Here is a 20926-nt window from a genome sequence, read left to right as displayed (position 1 = left end):
CTACCTCTTCCCTGTTGAACTGGATCCCCTATCTTTTCCCCTGTCAAATTGGATACCCTCTCTCTTCCCTGTAACCTCCTGTTTCTTCTTCCATCACATCATCAGGTAACTACTCCCCCCCCCCCTCCCCCCCTCACAAAAGCCTTCACAGGGTACTTTTCCCACCTATCTGCTCCGTCCTCTGCATTTAACAGTGAAATTCCCATTGCACTCTCAATGTTACTGGCCTATCTCTTAATTTCACTGGCTTTTTTTAGGGCACAAAACTGCTACAGTCATTAGCTTCGGAAAAGGTAAAAAAACCAAATTGGAAATCAGCAGTAATGGGAGCAAAACTCAGAAAGTGGGGAAACTAAAAAACAGAAGTATAGCTTAGAAAACTACTTGAGAATGCCATCAGCTGAGCGTGTGCCATCTGCTAAAATGGAAGATATATCAGGAGACAGCTGTAGACAGGTGCTTAATGGAGTAAAATAGGGGCACTCAAGTAAAAGGTGTCTCACCGTCCACAGTTGAGAGCAGTGGGGACAAAGTGAGGGAGGATCGCTACTTAAAAGATGTCGATGACTAAAAAGACAGTGCCCTATCTGGAGTCTAGTTAAAATTACCTCCTCCCGACGATGAGGTTGGGAGGAAGAGGTTCAAGCACAGGGAAGAGCTTTCACATCCCGCAATGTATTATTGGGAAGTGTAGACCAATGTGTGTGCCATAAAAGAGCAACACGACGACATAAAACACTCTGTAGACCAGCAAACAGCAGGTTGAAGAAGAGAGACTGCAGCCTAGGCCACTACATCGGTCGCCTCGTTTCCACGGATACCAACGTGTCCTGGGATCCAGAGGAATGCCACACAGATGCCCCCCAAGTGGAGCAAGTGGAGGCAGTCCTGAATCCGGTGGACCGGAGGGTGGACAGGGTAGAGAGCTTGGAGACTGAGGAGAGAGCTGAGCGAATATGAGCATATAATATACTGTATCCGCTGATGGCGACAGATGTATTGGACAGCCTGGAGAATAGTGTAAAGCTCCGCAGTAAAAACCGAACACTGGCCGGGAGGCCAAAATCGATTTGGGGTGTCACCAACAATATAGGCACCCCCAACACCAAATGATGTTTTTGAGCCGTCAGTGTAAATAAATGTAGCATCCTTCATTTGTGCGCATAGAGCAGCAAATGCCTGACGATAAACAAGAGAAGGGGTGCCATCCTTGGGAAGCTGACAAAGGTCACGGAGGAGGCAGGTCCGGGGGCAGAGCCAAGGTGGTGCTGTACCCCCAGTTGTCAAGAAAGATTTATGAAAGGGAATGCAGCAGTTGACTGAAGCGGACTCCCGGTGGTGGTAGTAGAGAGGAAGGGCGGCCTGCATACCCTAAATCCGAGGCGGCATCAAAAAAAAAGGTCATGGGCCAGATTAGCAGACATGGAAGACAGATGGCTAGCATAGAGACTCAGAAGAACAGCTCGCCTACTGGACAGTGCAGGTTCAGCAGTCTCGGCATAAAGGCTTTCCACAGGGCTGGTGTAAAAACTTCCAGACACTAAACACAATCCACAGTGGTGGTCGACTGAGTAGAGATGCCGAAGAATAGACGGCCGAGCAGACGAGTAAACTATGCTTCCATAGTCCAATTTCAAGTGCACTAAGGTGCTCGAGAGGTGGAGAAGGACTACTCAGTCCCCTCCCCAGGAGGTATCGTTCAGGACACGGAGGGTGTTGAGGGATCGCAGACAGCGAGCCGAAAGATAGGAAACGCAGGAGGACCAGCACAGTTTTCTGTCAAACATAAGACCCAAGAATTTTGAGACGTCCGCGAACGGAAGGTTGACAGGGCATAGATGTAGGGAAGGCGGAAGAAACTCCGTACAATGCCAAAAATTGACATAAACGGTCTTACTGGGAGAAAAGCGGAAGCCGGTTTCGACGTTCCAAGAGTGGAGGCGATCGAGACAGCCTTCAAGACGTCTTTCAAGAAGGCTGGTCCGTTGAGAGCTGTAGAAGATCGCAAAATCGTCCACAAAGAGGGAGCCCAAGACATCGGGAAGGAGACAATCCTCAACTGGATTTATGGCAATGCCGAACAGTACAACACTTAGCACGGAGCCCTGGGGTATCCCGTTTTCTTGGGAGGGAGTAGTGTTCACCCGCACTTTAAATGTGCGGTCTGCCATAAATTCATGAATAAAAAGGGGCAGCCAACCTTGAAAGCCCCAAGAGAACAGTGTGTGGAGGATGCCTGTCCTCCAACAGGTATCGTATGCTCTCTCCAGATCAACAAATATTGCTACTGTTTGGTGTTTCCTAAGAAAATTGTTCATGATATAAGTGGAGAGAGCAACAAGATGGTCAACTGCAGAACCATGCTTTCGGAAACTGCATTGGGCAGGTGTTAATAGGCTTCAGGACTCCAGCCACCAGGCTAAACGGCAATTCACCATATACTCCAAAACCTCACAAACAGTACTCTTGAGAGAAATGGGGCGATAACTAGATGGGAGATGTTTGTCCTTTCCAGGTTTCAGAACAGGGACGACAATAGCTTCCCGCCATCTTCTGGGAAAAGTCCAAATTTGATTATAATGGTGAAGGAGGTCTATGGCACCTTGGGACTTACAAAGTTCTGGAGAGCTTTATCTGCAGAATCCTCACTGAGTTTTATACAGAAGAATTTTCACTCTCCAAGTAGTTCATACTTTTTGAGCATAAAACATGTCCCATAATACTGCAACAGATTGGCAGCAGCAACACTGTCCAATGTGCTATTCAATACTGCTTGTCATGGTTAAGTCCTGCTAAAAGCTATTATATTCCCCCTCCCATTAACAACCTTTGTTGCAGTGCATCAAATCAGCATTTCCAAGGTTCTTCTGATAAAAATGAAAACTTACAATGAAATTTTTGTTAAAATGTTGCCACTTCTACATTTGTTATTGTCGGTGTCATCATCGTCATCTTCAGACTGATTTAATGAAGCACTCTATGCTAGTCTATCCGGTGCAAAACCTCTTCATCTCTGCATGACTTACATAACCTACATCCATTTGAAACCACTTAATATGTTCTCCTCCTACAATGTTTACACCACACTAACTTCCATTGGCAAGATGATAATTCCTTAATGCCTCAGAATATGTCCTATCAATCCATCTCTTCTTTTGGTCAAGTTGCGTCATAAATTTCTTTTCTCACCAACTTGATGGTGTCTTTTCATATGTGATTCATTCCACCTAGCTAATCTTCTGCATTATTCTATTGCACAACATTTTGAAAGCTTATATCCTAGTCTTGTTTAGAATGTTTTTGTCCACATTTCAGTTCCATACAAGAGCACACTCAACTCAAATACTTCATGAAAAAGACATTCTAACACATACATTTATATCAGGTGTTAACAATGAATTATTCTTTTTCAGAAACACTTTTCATGCTGTTGCCAGTATGCTTTTAATTTCTCTCTACTGCAGCCATCATCAATTATTCTGCTGTCCAAAAAGCAAAACACATCTACTACTATCAGCGTCACTTCTTAACCTCAGGCCCTCAGCATTGCCTGATTTTATTTGGCTGCATTCCATTACCCTCGATTTACTTTTGTTGATGTTCACATTATAATCTCTTTTCAAGACACTATCTGTTCCATTCCACTGCTCTTCCAAGTCCTCTGGTGCCGGTGAATGGCAAGGCAAATCTCGAAGTTCTGATTTCGTCTCCCTGTATTTACTACCACCTTATCACTCTCTCTTCTCAACTATGGCTTTCTTTTCATGTACGTTAACTCTTCTGACAGCAATGTGGTTTCTGTACAAACTGTAAATAACTTTTCACTCTGTGCAGTTTATCTCTGTTACCTTCAAAATTTCAAATATTGTAATCCAGGCAGCAGCTTTCTCTACATCTATAAAGATTACGAACATGGTTTGCCTTTCGTCAACCTACCCTCTTGGATAAATCATTTGCTATTTGAGCTCATATATTCATGAAGGGCTTCTCTTTTCTCCAAAGGTCTTTGACTTTACTGTTGGCAACATTTATCTTTTTAGTCATAATGTTTCTATAGCTTCACATTTCTCCTCCAGCCATCCCATCTTTGACATTTTTGCACATTCTGTTTCATTTCTTTTTTGAAAATGTTATTCATTTTTGCCACTTAATTTGCTGCATCTTTATATTTATTCCTTTTGTCAATTTAATTCACCATTTCACATTTTATCCAAGAATTTTTCTTGGCCTTGTCTCCCTCCTCTTACCCTCATACAACACCAATACGACAAAACCATACTACACACATCCATTGCAGTCACCTACACTCAACATGAACACTTAAAACACTACTCTCACACTTACAGTTACGTGGCTGAACTGACAATGTCATACGATAAACAAAAACAACAAGATCATGTGTGTGTCGGGGGGAGGGGGGGGGGGGGTGATGAGAGAAAAGGGAGAGGGTGAAATACGGTGCCAGCCCATAGCCTACTCCTCAGGAGTAGCACCGAGGGGGCTGCCAATCTTCAACGCCCCATCCAGATGGGCAGATCACAATCAACAGTGCCACATGCCCTCACTTGGGACTTACCCTCATACAACTGTGGAGATGTTTGGTATTTACACAAGGTAAATACCAATGATCAGGAACATCGCACCACTACCACTACCTCTCCCCCCCCCCCCCCCCTCCCCCTTTGCTGGCCAAATACTGGCAGTGAAAATTTTTCCTACCACGAGTATTCAAACCAGCTTACCCCTGGGTTGAATGCCATCACACAAGTGTGCTTTAGTGACCTCAGTCACAGAGGCGGGGAAGCAGAGCTATGTGATGAGGGGGTCTGATGACCTCAGATGTTAAGTCCCATAGTGCTCAGAGCCATTTTTTATGTGATGAGGACAGCTGCATATAGATATTGTTCAAAACGAGACTAACTGTTAAGTGCTACAAAGTGGTGTACTAAAAGGTCCTGAATGGTATTTGATAAGAGTGAATAAAGTGTCAGTCAACTCTGCAAATCCAACAAAATATATCATCTAATGGCAAATATCATAGCACGCATATCAAAATCAGGAACACTTCTAATGATGTGTATTAAAAAAGAAAAATTATATCATTGGCAGAATTATTATGCTCTGTACAAAGAACAGCATAACTCACAAGACAAAACTTACCGCTTCCTTAAAGCCTGCAAATCGATGAAGTATGCCATTTTTCAGAAAAAGTCGTATGCCCCAAGAACCAACAAGTCTCTGCCAGTTTACAAGTTCCAAATCACTGGCATTTATCTGTTCAACTTTTCCAGTTTTACTGTTCTTGAAAATTATGTGTTGATCAGTTAACTTTAGTCGACCAAGACACTGCAACAAACACAATGCATGAAGTTAACAAATGTTTATTACAATAGGAGTAAATGAAGTTCATAAAAACAATTTAACAGTATTGTACCTTACCAGCCTAAAAGCTATATCAGTGGTTTCTTCAGTCAATGTAAACATATTAACAACAGACAAGAATTTTACTGATGAAGCTTGAGAAATATGGCTGCTAAAGAATTTGGGAACTTATATACCAATACACTTGGCTGAAAATGACTTCAGCTGTGAAAAATTGACAGCAAATCTAAGAAGACAACCAAATTTCCAACAAACAATGTAAATAAATGCACTAATGAAATAATTTAAACATGCAGACACTTAATGTTCACACTGCAAATACGTTTAACTTTCTTTACAGGATTGTATGCCGATACGTAACCTTACTGGCATACACAGCAGATGAATATAACCACACTTCATATAAATGTAATCTACATGTAACTGAAATGCACACGAGCATGCACATGAGCATTTACTTCTGAAGATATAAAAAGCTAAACTTCATGTTTACCAAGCATCTAGGTTTTTTGACTTACTTTGCCTCAAATTGCCTATAAGAAAATTGCCTATGGGATCTTTTTATTTTATTACAAGCTGCCAAAATGTGCCTTGCTAATTAAATATTAATAAAAAGTGACTGATGCAGTAGAAATTATTACGTAATTTTACAATACAGTTGCAGTCCTCAAAACATTCCGCATAACATGGATAAATTTAGGTTGAAATGCCAAGCCAGTACATGGTCACTGCATGTCAAGTGGTTTAATTTTGGGAGAAGATCCTGCATGACCATCACAGATTTTGATGTAATTTTGTCTGAACATTTGCACATGTTCCCAATGAACATTTGTTCAGTTTTAATTTCAGCAGTGTAGTAGTTGTACAGATACAGTCATTTGTTTGGCTACATAGCACAGTTTTCAACAGTGCACCTCTGAGTTTTTGGCAACTTTTAACACATATCTCCAACAGTATTTTCTCGAATGAAACAAAACAAAGTCATCTTGTACAACTTTTTGCACTCTCTTACATGGACTAACAATTTAAAAAAAATCACAAGCAATTTTCATATAGATAATTTGAAGCAAAGCCAGGGGAAAAAATAACCATATGAAAGAAATGAAGTTTAGCTATTTATATATCCGGAAGTAAGTGCATGATAAAACTGAAACTTTGCATGTGATCATTAATCAACGCAAGGTATTATAACATAAAACTTCTTTCTCCTAATGCTTTCTAAAAGCTACAAATTGGGAGGTTGGCGATTTTTGTAAAATTTTAAAAAATGGGTATTTTCAGCCGACTTTAACAATAATTTTCTGCAAATTGTTTTACGCCATTTTCATTAGAAAGGCCATGTTCTAAACCACCTAAAAACAGATTAGGTTTTGCAATGCAAGAGTGTAAGGCTATAAAAAATAATGACAAGGCAAAGGAACAGTGAAAAATCGTACATATTCTTCTTGCATTGAAATTAAATCTGACATTTATTATGTTTCAGAATTGTTCAATAGCCTCTGTGGAAAGCACAATCACAAGTGTTAATGAATAGGAAGTGAGCCTAATAGAAAAAAAGACTGGTCGAGAAACCTCTTCTACCTGTGGCGTGGGACACGTAGAAATGTAGCATCAGGCTTGAGACCCTGTGAAACAAACCCTTATCAGACTTGGGAGCCTGTGGCCACCAAGAAGTTCACTCCTGTCATCTGTTGCACTGCTTTGAGTATGGCTCCGCAGCAATGGAGACACCGGCCTCTCTCCCCCCTCCCCTCCCTCCAGTTTAAAAGAAGCCAGCAGCTTTTAAGCCACCATGGAGCAAAGCAACAAAATTACACCAGAATTAAACTAGCACATCAACAGCATTGCAAAATAAAAAGATGTATTGGAAATTTGAATTAACATGAATCCTTTCCCAAAAACTGTGAGGCAGACTGCTACGAACTCCGCCAAAATTTACACCTGTAACAATGCTGTAAAACCTGAAAGCAGTTTATAGAATAGACTGTGTTATAGCTGTTCTGCAACAGTTCTGCTACTGTGATCTCTGGTTCCTTGGTAATGCACAGTTAAATTTGACAATTACAGCTAGTTTCATTCTGTAGTTATTACAACAGAAAAACTGGCTGCAGCATATCAAGATGGGTTGCGACAAAAATGCCCCTTTTTTGTACATCTTCAAGTTCTGATTAGAGTTCACTTCCTACTCATCAGTACTGTTTATATTAACTCTCCCAGAAAGTGTTAAATATTAAAAAATGACAGATTTAATTTGAATACAAGTGAAATATGAGTGCACTACACTGCACCTTTCCTTCCTCATTATTTTTTAGAGCCTTATGTTCTCACATTGTGAAACCAAACCTAGTCTTTTGGGTGGTTTAGAACATGCTCCTTCTAATGAAAACTGTTTACAAGAGTATGGATAAAACACTTTTTTTAAACTGTCTGAAATCACCCATTTTTGATATTTTTACAAAAATTGTCAACTTTGCTTTCAGTTCATAAACTAATGGAAAGACGTACACGAATGAAGTTTTACATTCGAAGACCCTGTGTTGGTAAGTTATCACATGCAAAGTTTCAGGTTTATCATGCATTTACTTCTCAACACACAGAAAGCTAAGTTTCATATTTTCGAAGTTCTATGTTGTTGGGCTGACTTATGTCTCAAATCACCTATATGAAAATTGCCTTTGGAATCTTTATTTATTATTACTCCATTTAAGAGAGCGCAAGAAGGCCTACTTTTGCTTCCTTCAAGAAAATAATGAAGACATTATGTTTCAAAAGCTACAGAAAACTCAGGGGCACACTGCTCCATCATGGGATCATACAAATGGCTTTATTTCTGCATGTATCAAATTGGTGATGGTGAACATGTGGTCAGACCTGTGCATTTCAAAGCAGACAGGTGGTTTTCCTAGGTTCAATATTGCCACTTAAGTGATTATAGTCTGTAAACAAATATAACTCATATAGAAACCTACAACTTTTTTTATATGAACTGGGGCTAATTCAGAAAGTTAACAAGTGATGAACAAACTGTGTAAGATTAGATACGGCGAGCCATTTCCCTGCAACAGCAATCAAAACATTAGTAAGTTCATCATCTCAAACTGAAACAAATTCATTCACCCAGAAGAATCTTAATGAAATGAATTCTCACTGACAAAGCTGATGCTCTTATGATTGTAAGAATATAGGTACCAAAGCAATTGTTTGTGGACAATCATGTTGTGCTTGTCACCGATGAAGAAGGTCCAAACTACATGATGCAAAAACTAATGGTGATATATACTAAATTGATTCTTGTTATACACAGAATATTTTAAATTTGGTGGAAACAATGACGATCTGGAACTAGAAAACACTCCTACTGAATAATGCAAGCAATATAAGTACTTTGGAAGTTTTGTATCAGAGAAGAAAGATAATTTAATTATTTAATTGGATTGATAAAAATCTACTCACCAACCAGTGGCAGAACACACACATAAAAGACGGTTGTAACCTGCAAGCTTTCAGAGCCCGTAGCTCCTCCTCAAGGCAGATGGGTCAGGTGTAAATTACCGCATGGGATGAGAAGAAAAGACTGATTGTTGGGGACTGCATCGGACGAGATTTGAAAACCTGAGAGCTTAGCTCTCCCCATGTGGTAAGTCTCCCCTGACTCGCAGTTCTGGGTGACTTTCCCAAAATTTATCCCTTTCCCTAGACGTCTCCAGTCCTTTTCCTTCACCTCTCTTCCTTCCCCTTCAACCCTGCTGCCTGAAGGAGGCGGCACTGGCTCCGGAAGCTTGCCAATTACAACCGACTTTTAAGCGTGTGTTCTGCCACCACTTGGTGAGTAGATTTTTTATCCATCCAATTAATTATTTTGTCAATAAATGACTGTTTTCATTGTTATAGAGAACTGAAAGAGAGAAAGATGCCCACCAAATACGTTAATCCTTGACAACTCCTCCTATTCCACAGATGAATTTCTATTATCGTGATGTGTGAAAGGTGGTGGATAGTGATATGTAAAAGGCAGCAGATAGGATTTACTAACTCACATTGAGAAAAATGCCAATCTTATAAATGCTCTGCATATTTACAAATTAATTTGGAATGTGAAAGTAAAATGACTTGGACTTGTTTCTCATCATAATGAGTCATCATACAAAACGGTCAATGGAAAAAAATTTGCTACATCAGTTAGTTTCATGTTGCATAGATCATTTGCACGATAAATTGTAATGATGCGGAACAAGTCTGTATACATTCACAACACAAGTGAATTTGTAAATATTGCTAAACGCTGACTTTATTTATTTATTTTTATGTGAGTTAGTAATTGTTACCCACCATCTTTTACACATTACAATGGTAGAAATTCTTCTACAGAACAGGAGTTATTTTTTCACGTTGTTTTCAAATTTTACTTCGCTCAGACTGATTACTGATAAAAAATTTTCTGCTAAAAAGACCTTAATGTAGAATATTGAACGTCATTTTTATATGGTTTTTACTTACTCACATTATAGTTATTTTTCAACTGTGTTGGATTTCTTACAACAAACTTCATGAGGGAATAAATATAATGCGAAGCAGTAGTCAAAATGCCTAGCTCCTTAAATAGAGGTCTATAAGATGATAATGGTTAATCACAACATATATTCTTACCGCACATTATTGAACAATTAGAACTTTCTTTTTTGAAGGTGAGTTGCCCCATAACATTATTCCACACGACATTATTGAATGGAAATATGAAACATTTGTGAATTTATTGATTTGACACTCTGCACCGATTCCAAGTGCAAATGTGGCTGAACTAACTTGATTTAAGAGATCCAAAATGTGCATTTTTTAGTTTACATTCTCATCAAAACAAACAAAATTTTGAATTTTCTCCTGTATTTAAAACTCCCCCACACTATGTTATGCTTATTAGTGTAGTGCCTTTAGATGTGTGGAACTGAATACATTGTGACTTTTTGAAATTGGCACGAGACCATTCACAGAAAGCCAGTCAAAGAACATTGTTTAGAATTTCTTGTGTTAGTGCATAAATGCCTGAGTTTATTATAATACTAGTGTCAGTTTTAAAAAGAACTAATTTTGTTTTATATTGCATGGAATTGTTTACATATATGAGTAACAAAAGAGGATCTAAGATTCCAACTCAGGGACCCACATACATAACTGACTTCCTCCAGTCAGAAGAATCTCTCTGACTACACTGCTTGAATTACTAAGTACAACTATCTGCATTCTTTTGGTTAGACATGAGACATATTTATTCAAATTCTCCATTTAATGAACTGGACTAATAACACAAAAATCAATACAAAGTTTAAAATACATAGAGCAACTAGAGTCAATTAGTGCTTAGGAAGCAATGTTCACAAAAGAACAGTGTGGTTGGAAGAAACTTGAAGCACACGAAATTGGCTAGTATATCAGACAAGCACCTCTGATATCAAGACCACAAATAAATAGGAATAAAGAAACAAGATATTGTATAAATATGAAAGAAAATATTACTGAATACTGTACTTCAGCATATGGAAATGAGATGGGAATAGAGGAACACCTACTGTTAGAAAAACCTGTAACTTCAGACACAAAGAAGATGATACTACTGATATCTGGATACAAAGGAATGGAATTTGTCATGAAAAGTATATTTAAAGGATAATGCTTGGAGTGAAATGAGAAATGAAGACTAATGCAGAAAGCAGTAAACACTTTAGAATCCCTACTACATCTGTTTTCATTAATAGTAAAAATTGCATCTAACATTTTTTTCTATACATAAACTGTCAATAATAATCGAAAATTTACCTATTCATGTTATGTCATAACAACAAAGCAACTTACGATGGCTACAGTAAGCCAGTCATCAAGCTAAACATTCTTTAGGATACTGCATTGCTTTAATACTGGTGGTCTTTTTGGAGGTGGACTGCCTTAATCTATTTTGAGTTGTGATCTGAATATGAAAACATCAGGTGTGCCCAAAAGAAGTTAACTAGTACCTTCTGTGAATGTCTTCAACATACGTGAACATTTTATCAGATAGGATCAGCAGCACTATGCAACTGTTCACTGCCAATGCAGCTGTGTACACGAAAGTATCAGTCAACGATTGTAATGAGTAGCAGATAGACAAATTTCCACTTCATCTACTGAACGGCAGCTGTCTAAATGTGGAGACCTGTAAGACAAAGCCTGTAACATGACAGTATCTAATTACAAGATTAATGGTGAACATGTTGAGCTCATCAAATCATGTATTTTGGATTAATACTAAGAAGCAATATGAAAGAAGACTGTAATGTAAATATACTATTAGAATAAGCAACCAGAAGACAGATTTGTTGAAAGGCTTCTGGGGAAGTGTGGTGCACCTGTAAAGCAAATCATGTCAATGTGACCAATTCCAGAATACTGCTCTCATGTTTGAAGCCCTTACTAAGTAGGCATGACACATCAAACTCAGACAGTAACACATCAGCGAGCCATACAAAAATGCAACAAATATTTTAGGAACTTACATGGAAATTCTTGCAAAGATATGACAGTTCGCACAAAATCTGGGGCGGTAAATTTGAAGAAGACTGTGGGAACTTCATGCTGCCACATGTATCTTGTTTAAGATTCATGAGAGAAATTTAAGAGAGATTAGGGTGTGAAAGAGGCATACAGACAGTTACTTTTTCCTCACTTAAGCAAATGCGACAAAAAAACAACAACAACAACCTGACAATTTTGGTTCAATGTACTTTCTACCAAGCATTGCACAGGGGCTAGCAGAGTATTTATGTAGGTTTTGATGTAGGATAATCCAGAAATCTACTAGAAGGCCTAAAGACAGTCAAGGAATAAAACAACAGCAATGGTTACTGCAAACATAAAACTCTCCCATAATTAATAATGGGTATTTTGGTAAAGATACGACAGAAAGCCAGTAGGTAAAATAAAGGCTATTGGTGAATGCATATCAAGTGTTTCCTCGCTTCATCTCACAGACTCCAAAAATTGAGATAGGCAAGTGCCTTGGAAGCTTTGCATCGGAGAGACTGACAAATGCAATCTAGACACACTGGTTGAACACTTTTCAAATAAACCCTCTTGTTAATTGAAACAAAAATGACAGCAAACAAGAAAAATGAACTCACTAGAGCTTGTAAGTACATTTCAACTATCAATGTCGTTTCTTTCTACATCTTGTTCCTTTTCCATTGTTGGTTGACATTTACAAGGCACTCCTCTTTGATTTTTAAAAAGTAATAAACAACATGTAAATAACCAGAGATTTGTCAATTGTGTAATAAACTGCTTTTCAAAAAGCATGTCAAAAATGGAATGAACGTAGACATCAGGTTATGCTACAGATCAATTTGACATCACACTTATACTTTGCATTCCACAAATTGACACCATCCTAACCTCGCACTACAATGCAAATCAGTCAGGACAACGGAGGCGTCCGATCCCACCCGTCGACTTTGACCCGTGACATAAGGGTGTTTTGTGTGTGTGTGTGTGTGTGTGTGGGTGTGTGTGTGTGTGTGTGTGTGTGTCGTCATGGAGTTTAGTTTATGAGTGTGTTGTGTTTTTAGATGTCGTCTTGTTGTGGATGGTGGTGTCCTCTGGTGGTATGTGTATGGTCTGCGTGGGGTCGACAGAAGCGTCCAATCCCACGCATCGGCTTTGACCCGTGACATCATGACGGCGCGGAGTTTGGTTTGTGAGTGTGGCGTGTTTGTAGATGACGACGTGTTGTGGTTTCTGGTGGTATGTTCAGGATTTTCGTTTGTGTGGTGTAATGGGCTCAGTTTGCTTTTGCTCATTATCCAGAATTGTTCGAGTGTCGGCTGTGTTTGTAGTGGAATTCGTTTAAGTGAGTTAACGATTTTGTGTGAATGTTAATTTAGTGTTGTTTGCTGTACATTATGTGGTAATTTTAGTAAAATTAATCGATTGTTGTTTTTGTTCAGGAATGGATATGACGGATAAAATTAACAGTGCGCAGGTCAAGTGAAGTGTTCGATACCAGTGTGAGGCTGTGTATGTTGATACTGGTATCAGGAGATGTTTTTGAGCTATATAGGCCAAGGGAAGTGTTGGATCCTAATTTATGGGATCGGGAGCTGCTGTTGAGCTATATAGCTCAAGGGAAGTGTCCGGTTCCTGATGATATTGTGTTTAGTGGTATTTGGGGAGTTTTGTGAAGTCGGTTTTTTCGTCGTTTTGTGTGGTTTTGTATGGGGGTGGGTGTCTAAATTTGTTTATATTTAGTTTGCCCCCACCCAAAAACACCCCATTATCCGCCCTTGTCCCGTTAGTGTCATTAGGCTTTTTGTGGAAAGTGTGTGTGTTTGTTTTCCGATGTATTTTCGTCCTTATAACGTGTACGTACCGACTTTATGTGCGCCATATTGGAATCGTGGTTTATGGTCGTTTGCGCCATATTTGTGACGTCATGGGTCAAAGCAGACGGGTGGGATCGGACGCTTCCGTATTTCCTCTGCGTGTTGTGGTGTATTGGGTTCATTTGGGTGTCGGCGCTTGAGGTGTACATTTATCAGTCGTGACTGTTATAGAACAATGAAAATTAGTTTTAATGAGTTAAGAATTAAGTTTCCTTTGTGTTTATGTCATTTGATGTTATTGGTTTGCTGTTTGTCGCGCGGTAAGTCGTTTAATTCAATTTGCGATTTCTTTTGTTAGCTATGGATATAAGTTTAATAGTGCGCGTCTGCGGGCTGAAATGGAGGCGACATGTCTGTCATTAAGTATCTGCAACATTTTGGGCTTGTGGCGAAGATAGTGAAATGCGACGTACGCAAGCAAAATATGCGATTTGGAGGCTTGTTTTGGTTTTGTGTATGTGTGATGTTCAGTGGTGTTTTTGTGTGTTGTTGGGTCGGTGTTATTTACCGCATGTGTTGGTGGTTCATATTTCGGTATTGGCACTTGTGGTTTTTTTTTATCATCAGCTGTATTTGAGCTATATAGGTCATGGGCAGTGACCAATACCAATTTGTCATCGTAGCTATATGTGTTTTGGTATTATGAGCAGTTGTTGATCTCAAGGGAAGTGTCCGATTCCAATTTTTGTTGTTTTAGTTGTTGGTTTTGTGGTATCGATAGTTGCGGTCTGATTATAATTTTTGAAGTACTAGGCTTTCATATTTTGGTATCGAAAATTGCGGCTAAGTAGGCGACAGGAAGTGACCGCTTCTCGTTGATAATGTAAGTGTAGCGGAATTTGGAGATTTTGTGGTGTTGTGTGGTTTGGTATTGTGTGTGTGTGTGTGTGTGTGTGTGTGTGTGTGTGTGTGTGTGTGTGTGTGTGTGTGTGTTTTTATATTTAGTTTGTCCCCACCCAAAACTCACCAATTTCCCGTGCTGGCCACATTAGTTTGATTATGTTATTGGATGGAGATGTGTCTACTGATTTTATATTTATTTTCGTCTTTGTTGTCATATTTATGTAATGACGTCATAGGCGCCTTATTGGTGACGTTGAGAACTGATTTTATATTTATTTTCGTCTTTGTTGTCATATTTATGTAATGACGTCATAGGCGCCTTATTGGTGACGTTGAGAATGGTCGTTTCCGCCATACTGGTGACGTCTTGGGTTAAAGCAGACTGGTGGAATCGGCCGCTTCTGTAATCCCAATCAGTCTACCACTAAAACCAACATTTTAGGAGCGACTATTTCTAAAAATCTATGTAAACCCCTATGCGCATTCTGTACCACAATGTGATTAATTACAAAGGAAAATTAAATTATAAAATATTCGCTTTCCATAGGGTTGAGATCATAAAGTCGAATTATAAACATGCCTTCCAATACATCAGCATGTCTTACTTTACACATCTCATCAAATATTAAATGTTTCTGAAGAATCTGCTAATGTTTTGGTGCATATTATGAAAAACTACAGAGGAGGAAGGATGGGCTATCATAGCCTATGGTGCACATCTGTCAGTCTTCCCATGGTTTAACGTTACTTGTTACCAAAGATGACCTAAGACGTCCACATATGTAGCACAGGAATGGGGATGTACTTTCGTTGACATACAACTTCCCACCTGACCAGACGAGCAAAAATGGTGACCCAATTGCAATTTGAACATTATCATATGAACACATAATTGTCACTCGCAATCAGATTAGATTAAGTTTTCGTTCCACAGTCCCAAAAATGAAATGATTCTCGTGGGTGTGGAACATGTCAGAAACCATAACCAAAAACATAGAACATTTGAATGTAATATTCACTTTCTTGACCACTTGTCGCGCGATTGTCAAATATTTGAATAAATTACATTAAACTAGAACTGCTATTATTTACGTAATTAGTACACTGTCAGAATCAAGCATAGTTATGCACTTTCACAAATTTTTTTTTACAAAGTACCTACTCTTCACTGCAGTGGCCATGCGGTGTCAAAACTGAAACCTAATAGACGTTTTTACTTAGGCTGGTCTAACAGTCCCAGTTAAGATATACAACCAAATAGCAGGATGAGTCGTCTACCAAAACGTCTTTCAAGGCATGTGTTAGCTGTGCTTTATCTGAAATGTAGTTTTTAATGCTTAAAGGATATCCTGCTTTCTCATTTAAGCTACGCGGCGACTAAAGAGCTACAAATTACATATTATCAGTGAAGTGCTATTTCAAATTAAAAAATATCCTCATTCAGCACACAAAAAATTACAAACAGCAGTCTATTAAAACAGCTTACCATAGCGCCTTTTACTTCCGAAGAAATATCCGAATATTCGAGAAAATCCACCGTCATTGTGGATAATCCGTACTCACACACAAAAGACACAAATAATCACACACACATCCACTTCTTTCAGTCCTTCGGTACAGCTCCCGCTACTAGCATACACCACCAAAGTTTCTGTCAACAAGCTGTGAAAGATATTGCACTAGCCAGAGGGACTTGTGTCTAGGGACAGCAAATCTTGGTGCCGAGCACGTGATCGATCTGTAGAGCTCGACTGACTGTTCTGCAGCACATAGCGCCTCCAGGTGACAGCCTGTGAGAGCTTATACATTCGCAAAGGACAAGGAGCTGCTCGATTCATTCCTTACGAAATGCAAAACTGTATGTTAACCGCGTAGATAGCTTAAATTGTTTTAGGATCTAGTTTACGAAAATGAATGACTTCACAAAAACAACTTCGAAAATATATCCCACAATTAAAAACATGGGTCAGTTCTCCCCAAATTAAGAGTAATTTTTCGCGATATAATGTACCAGTTCTTATTATCTTAAACGACTAATACTATATATTTCTGGTTACAGAGGCCGAGCTGTTCTAGGCACTACAGTCGCAGGTTAGAATCCTGCCTTGGCCATGGATGTGTGTGATGTCCTTAGGTTAGTTAAGTTTAATTAGTTCTAAGTTCTAGGGGACTGATGATGTCAGAAGTTAAGTCCAATAGTACTCAGAGCCATTTGAACCATTTTTGGTTACAGACGAGCAGATTGATTGGCTCGAATCCAGTGTTTATAAACAATGGCTGATCAAACATCATTGACACTGGTTTCCTTCATTAACCTGAACCTGAATTTTATCTTTAAGTGACGCAACTTTATGTAGTTCTCTCGAGAAGTTAGTACCTGACTAAAGCAGTTCACGAGTAGCTATGTATTTTTATGTAATGAATTTACCAATAACGCAAAGACTGTTGTAATCATATTTCACAATCATGGAGGTACAGAAGTATTCATTAATGTATTGCGCTTGAGTGGAGAGTCAGAAACAGCTGACAGGCATTGTGACATACTCAAGTTGGTTTAATGTGTTATTTGTTAGAGCAAGATCTATACTATAAAAGTCTTTATGTAGTTTTTGTCTGTGTGAGAAATATTTTGAAAATTGGTGAAACTGCTGTATAGTGCATAGACTCGGAGTAGTGACCTAGAAAATTTTCTTGCTAAAGACGTTTTGAATGAAGAAATTACGAGAAAAGTGCGAACTTTCAGCTTGTTCAAAAAAATAAATTTATTATTTCATCAGTTCCGATTTTGATGAAATTTGGTATAAAATTCCACATATGAGAAGCCTAATATTTGGTATGAGAGTAGAAGAACATTGCAGCAACATCGTTTTTTTCCATAATGTTCTGGGATAGCAAGATCTGAGGCGTTCAAGATGAAAAGTCAAGGGGAATGATGTTTAAATTAATCTACAGTAAGGATTACAGGTTAAATAGGAAGCTATTCCTTAGCTCCTCAGCTGAGTTTCACTCTCCTAAAGTAAAGTTTGTCATATACAACACTTGGCTAAAAGAAACTGTTATTCCCCTTATAAATCAAATACATTTGGTTTACATACGCTATGTAACACACATTAGGGCCGTTTCCTCTCCAAACGAAAACAAGGCGGTGTCGGATCCGACACTGCCTTGTTGTAGAAAGATTAACTTTTAAGGAAATTTCGATTATCATGGCTGTAGCATGGACAATTTGTCGATGTAAGCTTTTATTACTGCCACATGTTACAGAGCACAAATTGCAACTCTATTTTTACATTTTTCAAATGAGGGCTATATTAACGTAAACGAACGCATTACAACCAAAACATAAGAACAGTACACAGCAGATTACATAAACTTTCGCTGACTACCACCAGAAAGCGCTACGATATGCAGATCAGAGGCCAGCCGAGCGCACTCGATCGGCACCAAGATTTTCTGTCCCCAGACAGCCCATCTGCCAACTGGGTCATATGAATAAAAACGAGAACGTTCTCCAGAGTAGATACTCAGTGCAAAAGCACACTCTCAGAGAAAGTTCTCCGTTTCCTATGAATAAAAACTACAAAGTATAATCTCTGACCCGGGTGTACTTTCTCACTACCTCTCCTACTGAGTAAGATCTCAGCAAAGAGAACTTTGGTTCTTAGTTTGTTTCGTTTGCCTGTGCTTGTGTTACCGAAAGTTTTTCTCACGTTATTTTTGTGCCTAAATGGAAGATACCGAATTAGCCTCATGAATATTATTAAAGATTATCAGGCTATCATCAGCAAATCACAGACTTCGGCCGCAAGAAGGGAGAAGGCAGACAGTATTAAGGAGATACAACACCATTACAGGGTTAGTTTTGGAAAAGAAATTTCAGACCGGCAAATTATGAAAAACTGCACAATATGAAGTCACACATCAAGTCTAAGACGAATGTAAATAAGATGGACAACATTAAGATCTCCCTAAAAATTGGGAACAGATAGTTTTGAAGTTATAGTTTTTGTTATAATTTTTTTTATAAATTTGTTATAAATTTTTCGTTTCATTATTTCTTTTGTTAAAATTTATAATAAATTAGGAAAGATTAACTGAAGCAGTGAGGCAGCAATCTGGACTGTATGACATGAGTGTACTAAATTACTTACCCTCTACTACATTTATAAAGTGAATTTTTATACGTTTGGCACTGTATTTAATCTTTACAATGAATTGGACTGCAATTTGGCTGCAACTTCAACTCAAAAAAGTTCTGTGGCTAGAATCAGATTGATTAGTTGGTGGAATTTATTTGTATGTTGTCATGCATTTGTAATGTTTCATAAAGAATTTGACTTAAACCTTGGGACACTGCGAGTTGTTGTTTAAAGATGTGTTTATGTCAGGCTTATTTATTGTTAAGTAGCTCTCTGTATTGTGTGTGAATCACATTTGTAAGCTTCGGTGGACAAATTTATGCGTTTTCAATAGCTAAGCCCGGTACAAATAAGGTACTTGTATTATTAAAAATCCAAATACAAGATGGAAAGAAAACTTATAAATCTTGAAGGTAAAGGTAATGATGGAAATATGAAAATTGCATCAAAATTAGCACTGGACTAGCAACTAAATTTAACTTTAAACAAACCAGTTTCTACAGGACGTGATGGCAGCTCGTAGCACTGTGTTCCTTTTAGTAAGTCTGAATGCAATTTGGAGTAACAAGTTAAAAAAAACTGATGCTTCAGTTTTCTAAAATATAAAATACAAATGCCTCTTACTTGTTCTCCTTGTATAGTGTTTCCCATTCTGTACCACTCAAAGCATTTGTAGGATCCATGCTATTTTTTTGTATTGTTCTTCTCTAGTATACATGTGACCCTACAAGCAGCAAACAATTTGAGTCCAATAAATGTCAATTTCTCACAAAAGTGGACTCCAGCATCCATATACATGTAATCTATGGCATTGTCTAGGGGCACTTCACACGAAAAAATAGTTGAAAAAACGTCTTGCGAAGAGGCAATTCCCTGCGAAGAAGAAAACGAAGGACAGGAATGTGAACTGAGATCACATGACTTGAACTGACTTGACGTCCCGTGACGTGACAGACAGAATGAATACACCTTGACGCGACAGTGCTGTAACATGGCGGAGCCATGATGGCCAGTGTGAATTGGTCTTAAGGTTTTTCCCTCAACAGTTCTGCTTTGTTTTTACCTTTAGAGTTAGCACAGTGTAAGAACATTTTGCCACTTGACAAATATTTATTTAGTTGAAGAATAAGAGAATTATTTTTCCATGGCCCTAACTATTCACATACATAAACAAACGAATCAAAATGTCTACTGTCCAATTAAGGGTATATGGAATGAGTTTTTCGATGAAAAAATCGATTTTTGGGTAAATGCATTTTCGAAAAATTTAGACTCTCCCGTTTAATGGCGTGTATAAAATATTTGGATGGCGTGAATAGAACTATTTTAAATAATTTTTTAAAATAACTTCGACACACGATGTTCCGCACCTTGTATATGAGACGCGAAATATACCTGATATAGACAGCCTTGCCAGAGATATAATTGAGCATGCGAGAGTTATCTTTTCTGTTGGCTACACTGCTAGACAGTTGACAATAGATTCTGCACCATTTGTATTGTTTCCTTTGTGAGTACATCCATGTCATTGTTGTGAAAGTCGTATATGGAGAAGTCATTGAGTTTTCTTTCCTTCAACATGCCAAGACCTAGTCTGAAGGTATTTAGAAAGCGTGTACATTGGCGCAAGAAAGTAAAGTGTACTAAAAATTCGTCTGATTCATCTTCATCAGTATGTGATGTCCCAGTAGCGACTAACCTCAACACTGGTAGTGATACACTAAGTGATACTGCTGCCACTACACCAGAAAGTGCTTCAAGAAGAAAACTAGCTGGAATTGAAGAAGAATACAAGAAACTAAATGCTGGGACTACAAAATATGAGGTAATTAACGTCTCTCTATTATCAGACGTTTTTGAGAACAATGTGTGCTGCAAACAATGTGGAAAATGTGGTGTTTCATTGAAAACAAACTTACATGTAGGACTTGCTTGTGAATTAGAGTTGATGTGCAGTTATTGCAAACACAGTGTTACTTTCTTCAATTCCTCACATGTTACTGCAGATACAGGTAAACCATACGATATAAACATTAGACTGGTTTATGGATTATGGTGTATAGGAAAGGGCAGGGCTGCAGGTGCCATGTTGTGTGGTGTGATGAACCTCCCTCCTCCACCTTCAAAATTTAACAAACACATAATTGCAATAGGCTC

At 38.5% G+C, this 20926-nt stretch overlaps 1 protein-coding gene across 2 annotated transcripts in view; it reads right to left on the bottom strand.

The window, feature by feature from the left end:
• LOC126473597 (FACT complex subunit Ssrp1) overlaps nucleotides 1-16278 on the bottom strand; it is a 90501-nt gene extending 74223 nt beyond the window's left edge. For both annotated transcript variants that reach the window (XM_050100751.1, XM_050100759.1), the window contains exons 1-2: nucleotides 16117-16278; nucleotides 5161-5346 (exon numbers count right to left, since the gene is read on the bottom strand). In XM_050100751.1, coding sequence (XP_049956708.1) covers nucleotides 5161-5346; nucleotides 16117-16173 — 243 coding nt within the window. In that variant the 5' untranslated portion in view covers nucleotides 16174-16278. The remainder of the gene's footprint in view (nucleotides 1-5160; nucleotides 5347-16116) is intronic.
• Between the last annotated feature and the right edge of the window lie 4648 nt (nucleotides 16279-20926).

This window comes from Schistocerca serialis, chromosome 1 (genome assembly GCF_023864345.2).
Source record: "Schistocerca serialis cubense isolate TAMUIC-IGC-003099 chromosome 1, iqSchSeri2.2, whole genome shotgun sequence".
Classification (NCBI taxonomy): domain Eukaryota; kingdom Metazoa; phylum Arthropoda; class Insecta; order Orthoptera; family Acrididae; genus Schistocerca; species Schistocerca serialis.
The sequence above is the reverse complement of the archived record's forward strand: the minus strand, read 5'-3'. Positions and strand labels throughout refer to the sequence as shown.